The 9,791-nt window shown below is 29.6% G+C and overlaps 1 protein-coding gene across 1 annotated transcript; it reads right to left on the bottom strand.

The window, feature by feature from the left end:
* Positions 1-376: 376 nt before the first annotated feature.
* LOC122723274 (ABC transporter D family member 2, chloroplastic-like) lies at positions 377-6,514 on the bottom strand (the record flags this gene model as incomplete). The annotated part of the gene is made up of 6 exons (XM_043955054.1): positions 377-720; positions 2,485-2,759; positions 4,133-4,457; positions 4,555-4,796; positions 5,593-5,821; positions 6,314-6,514. Coding segments are annotated over 6 exons (1,458 nt in total), but the record flags the coding sequence as incomplete, so codon positions are not given.
* Positions 6,515-9,791: the final 3,277 nt, after the last annotated feature.

The following is a 9,791-nucleotide window of genomic DNA, read 5'->3' as shown; positions in this document are numbered from 1 at the left end:
TTGTAGAACAATTAAATTACTACTTCCTTAATTTGAGGCATAAAATAAGGAAGAGATAATTTGAATCCAAATCAACTTCTCCAACCCAAAACTAAGTCCTAATTAGCTCAAACAACTTCCTTACATGCGTACCAGAAGAGTTTCACCAGGATTGAATCCTCTTTATATTTTAACAAATTGGCCATTTTAGCCATTGGCCTGGTGATAGGCTTCATATGGATTTTTCACTTGGGCTCAACATTTTTATATAAAATAAGCTCAATTCCACTCTTTCAACTAGGCCTATACACTACCAGACATGCTTGCGATTAATATCTTCCAATATTCCATGAATATTATGTTGTGATGCATCAAATTTACTGGAGACAATTCCAAATGAACTCTTAACTAATTGACCATTGACATCATGAGTATTATCTTAAATGAAATATTAAAGCTCCTCTTTCTTTATGCTCTTCTATTCGGAGAAATTTACAGGTTACAGTTTTATATTAACCATGGTGTAGATGCTAATGCTGCTATCATGTACACTGGTCACTGACTGGAAAAATCATACATGGGTTTAGAACTTATGGACTCAATGTCCCAATTACGTTTGTTGCAGTTGGGATCTGCTGTGGATATACGTAATGTCATGTTATGATGTTCATAAAGAGTTCGCCTGTGGCCAACACTTACATAAGTTATGCCTGCTGCTTCGATTTGCCGGTACAGATGAGCCTGCAATAATACAACACAACCATAAACAAAATTAAAGGTCAAAGAGTCTAATCATATACCTTCAAATCAACTTATGAGTAAGTGGTTTGGATCCATGATTACAGGGCAAGCAACTTGACATAGACTAGCATCCATTTGTTTCCAGTTTTCTTATTTCACCCAGCACTTCTCAACAGTGACGGACCTAAGGGGGACAGGGGAGGGCTGTCGCCCCCTCCCTGAAATTTTAATTTTTAAACGAGAGTACGTTAAATGTGGAATTATTTTTAATATACTGCTAAGCTTAGCCCCCCTGAAATTTTAACTTTTAAATAAAAGTAGGTTTGATGTGAGTTTATTTTTAATAAACTGCTATGTTTAGCCTCCTTCATCCTTTAAAAAACAGTTTAGGCAGTTGACATTTTTGTTGGTTTGGCTAAATAAAAATTTAATGAGTTTATATTTACAAAATTAGAATTACACTTTTACTAAATATAATTTTAGTTTGTTTTTTAAAATGAGAGAAATAACATTAATTAAAAAACTATATGAGGAAGAGGGACATGAACCCAAACTCCTTGACCTAACTCAGAATGAGCCGATGTTGAAAAGAGAAATCTCAACTATCACATCTTAGACAGATATATCCCAAACTATAAAAAGTTTACTAATATACTCTATATTAACCATTTAAATTTATCTATACCCTACCATTAAGTTGAACGGTAAAATCTTACAAAAATATTACATTATCATTCTTAGTAAACATTCTAAATTAATATTTTAATATAACACCATTTCAAAAAAAAAAATATTTTAATATAACACAAAACGGATAATTATTAGAAAAACTCCAAACTTTACTAATTTCAAGAATTATATTCTAAACTTTTTTTTTAACAAATACACCTAAAATTAATTTATCGATTTGATTTGATTTTTAATTTTGATTTGGTTTACTTATAACTACATATAATACATTTCTAAGAATTAATAACTCATTTTTTATAATTTTTTAGCGTCAATAAGTGTAAATTTTGCATAGTTATGGCCTATAACTATGCAAAAATTTACTTTTTGATATAAGTTAATACTTATGTCCTATAATTACACAAAAAATTACACTTATCAATGTAAAAATATCATAAAAAAAAAAGTTATCAACTCTTAGAAATGTATAGTTTGAAATTATAAGTAAATATAATCAAAATCCAAAATCAAATAAAATAAAAAAACTGATTTTGGATTTATTTTTTAAAAAAATATTTAAGATATAATTATTGAAATTGATAAAATTTACATTTATTTTATAATTATCATTTTTAAATTATATGAAACTATTAATTTAGCATGTTGACTTGGGATGATGATATGTTATTTCTGTTAGATTTAATAATTCAATATGACAGTAGGGTATAAATAAATTTAAGTGGTTAGTACATGATATATTAATTAATTTTCATAGTTTGGATATATCTATTAAAATACGAATAGTTTGAAGATTTTTGTGGCCATTATCCTTTTTAGTTAAATTATAATTAGTTTAACATAATTGTGTTGAATTTAAACTTATTATTTATACTTTGCTCCTGCTAAGTGTAAATACTATTTTATTTGAGATATGGCTTATTTACTGTCAGGTTCACCACAAAGAATTTTTATTACATGACTAGGAATCCTTTTTGAGCAAACAATCCAAAAAGTCTTGCATTTTCCAGGGTTGGGAACATTGGTTATGCAAATTTGCATTATAAGAGAAATAAAGAAATTGGAATCTGTAAATACCTCATTGGCTTCATCTAACGCACTGGTAGATTCATCTAATAGAACCAGCTTTGGCTTTGAAAGCAAAAGACGTGCAAAAGCAAGGCGTTGCTGCTCTCCAAGGGAGAGAACACTGGACCACTCATATGTTGAATCCAGACTGCCAAAACGTGATAATATATAGCCAAGACGAACATTCTCTAGAACCTGTATTAAATCATCTGTTGTAGGCTTATTGGGCTTTGCTCCCCCATTTTCTGAGTTTGATTTTCCCATCAAGAATGACAATGAACCTGCTATTGAAAACAATAGTATTACCACATAAGGAGAATGCTATAAATAGCTACAACGGCAAATCTAAGTAGCAACAACAATGGACGCCACACTATCTGGTAGAACATTGTATATGTTTCCATTCAATTAAAAAAAAAAAATACTAAAAGTTACATCATCAAGTTTGCAATTTGAGCATATTAGGCTAAACAAATTTCTGAACTTAAGCTAAATCTACTTCGAAATCACACTTCCAGGTTCAAGAGTCAAACATCAAAAATATGATTGTCATAGGTAGTTGAATTAAACCAAGTTGTAATTTATTAAGAAGTTAGATTGTAGTAAATGATTTTATCTTATTGTCCTCTATAGTTTTAGCTACGTTGCAAATTTTACAATATTGGAAAATAGATTATTGTTTGTTAAATTTGGGTCAGACCTAACTCACCCCAAAAACTAGCTCAAGGAGGAGGAGTGCCTATGGCCCATATAAGGGCAAATTACCCCTTTCCACAACTAATGTGGGATTCAACACCCTCTCACGCTCAGAATTTTACTGGTGCGTGACATATTTATAGGAGACCCAACATCAGATGGGGAGGCTCTGATACCATGTTAAATTTGGGTCAGGTCTAACTCATCCTAAAAACTAACTCAAGGGGGAAGAGTGCCTATGGCCCATATAAGGGGCACATTACCCATTTTCACAACTGATGTGGGATTTAACATTGTTGACTTGTCATCTTTTGATGAGTATTTAGATTTTTATTGCACGTTTAAAATTTTAATAGATTTTCTTATAGGTGGATTATTTAGGACAAAAGGTAAGCTACAATCCTCAAATTTCTGAGCTGAACCATTTGGAATTTTCAGGGGAATACGGGATGGAATTTTTATCTCATTGTATGGTTTTGGGGATATCATCTTTAGAAATCCCTAACTTTTGAGGCTGTTCCGCAGATTTTCAACTTCTCAGGTTACAACTTACAATATACTTTATAATGACTTATCAATACACATAACAAGCTAAATATGATGAACTCTATGTATTCTAAACTATCCTAGCACTTAGATAAGTGTGTATTTGAATAGAGATGGATATGGACTTGAATTTGTGAAAACATATAATATCAATATAGCGTCAATTCAAACAGCACATCAAATTCTCATCTACCCAAATAAAGCCTTATGAATATGTTTCTATTTTGTTTGGTTCTAAACACAATGCTAGTTTATTCAATCATAGACGCGCATCATGAACTTGAGGACTTATAGGAGTTGCATAATTGTGTGGTTTCTCAAAAACATTAGCCATGGACTTTTGTAAAGATAAATAAAAGGAAAATAATGCAGTGTGGCACAAAAGCAAACAGTAATGATAATTTAGAAAATATACCAACTGGTTTAGCACCATCTGACATAGGAGTCGTATCATCAGCCCATGTAGGATAAAGCAATTGTTGACGAAGTGTTCCCAAAACCATATATGGTCTTTGAGGAAGAAAGAATAATCCTCTAGAATTTCTATTAATTGGCCCTTCAAGTTCCCCAGCTTTTTCATGTGAAGTATTTATTTCATTAGCAGGCAGTTCTGAAGATGTGGGTAACTGAGGATCATCAGCATCATCAACATAGAAAGTTATTTTTCCTCTTCCAACATTCCAAAGACCAGCCAAAGCTCTTAGCAATGATGTTTTACCACTCCCACTAGGTCCCGTTACCTGTTAATATATGCATGAAGCAGTGAGCAATTGCACATCTTGCAAACTCCACGCCTTGCTATGTTAACACAAACAAAATACAAAATGATCCACTTACCAGCAAATGATCTTTCTCATTGATAACCAAAGACAAGTCCCTAATCAGTGTAGCTTTACTTGTCGGTGTCTGTAGAGTCAAATTCTCTATGCTAAGCAATTTTTGACAATTGTCAACTGGCACAGACCCATTAGACTCCAGTACAAGTGAATTTCTGAAATTACAGTATGAAAGAGAAATCTCTTCTGATAACTCAGACAGGTGCTTAGAGATGCTGCTGTCCAAAACATCATCAAATTCACCTGCATATAAAAAGTGAAAAAGCTAAATTAACCATTCATAAGCAAGAACATCTATCATGTTGACAATCTCGTTGCCTAGTTTCTGTATTTTAAGCATGAAATAGATAACTGGAAAACATAGTATGTGGTCAGAAATGAATTTCTGGATAGGGTGTAATAGAGAGGGAGTACAGGACAACAAGCAAGAAAAACGTTTATTAGGAAAAAAGCATAATAAGAATGGAGCAAATATAAAAGTATTTGACTGATGAAAAACTGCACAAGCAGAGGAGAAATAATAATAATAATAATTATAATAATAAAAAACTACAGAAAATGATAAAGCCACTGGAAACTTTTACAGCATCAGTTCAGTACCAGAACTCTTTTCTCCCATGAAAAGACTTCATTAAAGAGCACAAGAAATGATAACAACGAAGAATGACCGAGAAGATGGTCTCTACAAAAGAAAAACACATGCATGGATATCTCAGACCATTGAACGCATTACAACCATTTTCATCATACATTCCAGGTTCAGGAAGGAGAGAATAACTAAAGGAACACAAGTTTTAAAAATAATTGCCCTTAAACAGCTATTACTTCGTTATAAGGTGAAATGCAAGTGCATGCTTAATGCAAATGTTAATCTAGTTCCCATGGAAATAAACTGAATGGCTTACTTCGCTTCATAGACTGTAACCATGCCTGAGGGAGTGAATGACTACATATGTGCATACGTGTGTGTGTGTGTGTGTGTGAGAGAGAGAGACAGAGAGAGAGAGAGGGAGGGGGAAGTGCTCAATAAGCATACTACCTAATCGGTCAATGATGGCTGAAAAAGCACTGATGGATTGAAACTGGTAAACAATGAGAGAAAAATCTCCAAGGATATGGTTAAATGCAGATACTGACTGATTAATAACGCCAAACTCAATTTTGCCTGAGAAATACATAGGAGCAACAACAGCAGCAGGAAGAATTTGAATCAAGTATCGGTAGCCATTGGTGAAGAACTCTAGATTTCTAGAAGATATCAACAATTTCTGGAAATTAAATAAATATATGTCAGGAAGTGAAATTGTATGCTGAGAACAAATTTGCATAGAATAGTAGCAACAATATATCACATTGGACCATGTAATACATCCAGAAAGAACAAAGCTGTCAAATAAAACAATTCAAACTTTTCAGAAAACCAAAGGCAGCAGGAGAGAACAAAAATTTAAATGATTATAGCATACTGTCATCCCATTCATTTATTGCTGGGGGCACTTCTGATGCAGTAGTATACTTACCTTCTCAAATGAGAAGCTAATTCTGATACCTCGTCTAGCCAATTTAGGAATGGAAATTCAGCAAGTTACTATATTTTAGGAGAGTGTTGTTAGCCATTTTTTCTGAAAGAATTTTTGATCCTCAACTAGAAGGAATTGAAACCTAATTGAGTCATATATAGGTTGTGAACTCAAATGGCTTATTTAGTTTCAGTTGAGTGGAAATTATTTGGGTGTTAAAAGTTAGGGTTCTATATCTACCTTAACTGTAGATGCATCTTCATGGTACTCAATAGGATTGCAGCCTTCAGATGGGATATGGTTACCACTATGATGCCACAGCCACAAGCCCACAGTATTATTGGAAAAAATAATAATAATAATAATAATAATAATAAAGGATGATTTTAGATGCTGATAGGCTTGCAGAAGAATTTTATTTGCAATGCATGCTTGAGTACATCAAGAGGTTCATAATGGGTCACAATTGTGAAACTTCATCCATGATGTTTTCTTGGCACTTGAAGAAATATCATATCACCAGCAAATTACAGACCAAGCAATTGTATTTTTGTATTGGCTTCCACAACGGCCTATTAGCAATAACAGATAATGCTCTTCTTAGGTTCCTCAAGGTTTCTCCAAATCATTGGATAACAGCCTAATTACAGTATTGCCTCCTCATTTTTAGGCTACATATACAGTCTTGTTATCTTCTCATAAGATGCCATTTGGATTGCATTTTATTACAAAGAATCCACTTGCACCCATAAATTTGTCACAGAATTTTCTAAACACATGAATTTTTGCGAATGTGCAACATCCACATGGTATTTGACAATGAACCCTAGCATGAAGGTGATTTTTTTAATACTCTCCCTCTTTCCACATCTGTTCCTATCCCTTGTCAAGTTTCCAAGAAGCAATATTGAACTGAGGAGGTGGCAAAGAGACTCTTAAGAAAACAGAGAGAAAGTAAGAAATTCATGACACAAGCGCCAACACATGTAATCAAAATTATTTTTTGCTAAAACTAACTAGTAAAATAATTAAAAATACAAAAAATAGAATAGTAATCAAAATAATTAAAAGTGCAAAAACAAAATAGTAATCTTACAATACTCCACAAATTGGCAGAAGGCAGTACTGTCATTTTGGTTTAAGCATGCTCAAAACAGGCCCATTTTCCTCATCATATATTTAACTATCTTAATAATAAAGAAAACACAAGCAGATGTTTATAGATGGATGTATAATGTGCATATAATTCAACTTGTATGCGGACGTATAAGTTTTATAGGGGTGTACATGATTACTAAAGCTGAAAAGAACTGAACCATATCGTATTGGATAGGATTGAACATATTTTCTGTTTTGACACAGTTTTGGTTCTTTATCAATGTCTAAACAAAGAACTGTACCAAACCAATGAAAGAACTAATTTTATACATACATTTTTCTTTTTTTTTTTAATAGCAGCTAGTCGTATGTATATTTGATTGGATACACCCTAATTACTATCTCTTATTCCTCTTTACTCAACAATTTATAAACAAAAATGCGTATGGGTATATCATAATAAGATACCAATTAATATTTTGCACATTGGTTGCAAGATTTAACAACTGTTAAATTAAATAAGAGTCAATGGCCAAAAAAAGCCTACTTTTTATTTTATTGCAATTATACCCTATACATTTTTTTTGCCAACTAACACCTAATCTTTTAAAGTTGCTCCAATTGTACCCTGTTGTTACTTGTGTCATTAAAAATTAATGGAATATCCACGACACTCGCCGCGCCGATGCCACATCAACATGCCATGTCAGCAAATTTTAGGATAAAATTGATAGTAATTTAAAAGTTTAAGATAAAATTGCAATAAAACTAAAACTATATGATTTTTTTGACAATTATTTATTTTATTAATATTTTTTTTAGATATGGAGAAATGAAAACTGAATTTATAATTTTAGATGAATTACATGTTCTTTTAGCCACTTAACCAAGTTAGACTAGATAATCAAATATTTAATCCATATATTATTATTTTTTTTTAAATCCACTCTAAATATTAGTATAATTTAAAAAAAAGTGGTGAATTAGCATTATACTTGAGAGTTAAAAGAATAATTTAATGCATCCTAAAAAATTATTTTATTATTTTTAATATTTTCAAATTGAATCACGTTAAATATTATTTTAAATTAGTTTTTAATACTTCATAACTAATATATTTAATAAGATTACTTTAACGATAGTTTTAAAAGTAATGTTATTAGACAAATTCAAGAAAAAATCGGTTGATAATGATTTTAGTCAAAATAAGATCAAGATAAATTATTATTATAAAATTATTGATAAAAATTTAAAAAAATTAAATAATAATATAAATAGTAATTTTTAAATATATTTAACAGTGAAAAAAATAACTTGATAATTTATAAGTCTCCAACTACTATACAAGTAACAGTAGAGTGCATTTGGTCAGACATTAAAAGGGCAGAGTTTAATTGATAAAAAAAATAAAAGCATAGAATGGAATTGCAATAAAAGTAAAATATATTATTTTTTTTTGTGATGAATTCTAAACTTTGCTAATGTAGCGTAGTGCTATGGCGTTGACGTGGCAAGTGACGTGGCAATTCTATTAGTTTTTTAACCGTACAAGTGACGTGGCAATTCTATTATTTAATTTCTATAATATAAAAAAATTTATTAGTTAATTCATTAATTTTAAAAAAATATATTAAAATATTTCTATTAATTAATTTCTCCACAAATTTTAATTATTAAATATTGCAAAAAAATTAAAAATACCGGTATGAAAGAACTAATGAATTAATTTTTTTAAAATATGAGAGATCAATTACTAAAATTTTTAAAATTATAGAAATTAAATAATAAAATATTTAACAGCAAAATTAATATATGAACTAATTAATATATTTTTTAAAATATCAGAAATATTTTAATATATTTTTTAAAATAAAATAACTGATTAGTAAATTTTTCTATAAAATAATAATTTTCTCTAGAAATAAAGGACAAAACAAGTAAAAATTATTATGGTATTAAGCAATAATTAGACCCAATAGAAAACAATACTCAAAATTAAGTTGAGATAAACTAAACACATGCTCCACTTAATCTTTTAAACAACTTCTACAAGGTATTCAACCAAAGTTGAGTTTAATGGTTTTGAAATAATTTTAAACAGAAAAGGAAAAAATAAATAAACATAGAATTTAAAAATTTAGGATATTATCACTTTTTAATCTATATTATTTTTAAAATGTTCTTAGACCTTTAAATTATTTACAATAGTATATTATTATTTAAAATTTTATTTTTAAATAGATGATGATTTATTATTTAATTTCATTTTATAGTAAGTTAAAAAAATTATAAGGATATATAAAATATAATAAAATAAAGTTTTTTAGATACCTATATAAATTAGATGATAATTTTATTATTTAAATTAATTTTAAAATTTGCTAAGAAAATCTAAAATAACATCCAAAAAACAAGATTAACTTTCAAAATAAGGATTATGAAAAATAATATATTCAAATATGAGATAAATTTTGGAAAGATCATTAAAATAATAATTTTATATGTTTAAGTATACATTATAAATAATAATTTCAAATTCAATATAATTGACATTAAAATATTATTGAAATAAAAAGATTTAAAATAATGCATTATACTATTAAAATGGATTACTTACAGT

The sequence above is a fragment of the Manihot esculenta genome, chromosome 3, assembly GCF_001659605.2.
Source record: "Manihot esculenta cultivar AM560-2 chromosome 3, M.esculenta_v8, whole genome shotgun sequence".
Classification (NCBI taxonomy): domain Eukaryota; kingdom Viridiplantae; phylum Streptophyta; class Magnoliopsida; order Malpighiales; family Euphorbiaceae; genus Manihot; species Manihot esculenta.
The sequence above is the reverse complement of the archived record's forward strand: the minus strand, read 5'-3'. Positions and strand labels throughout refer to the sequence as shown.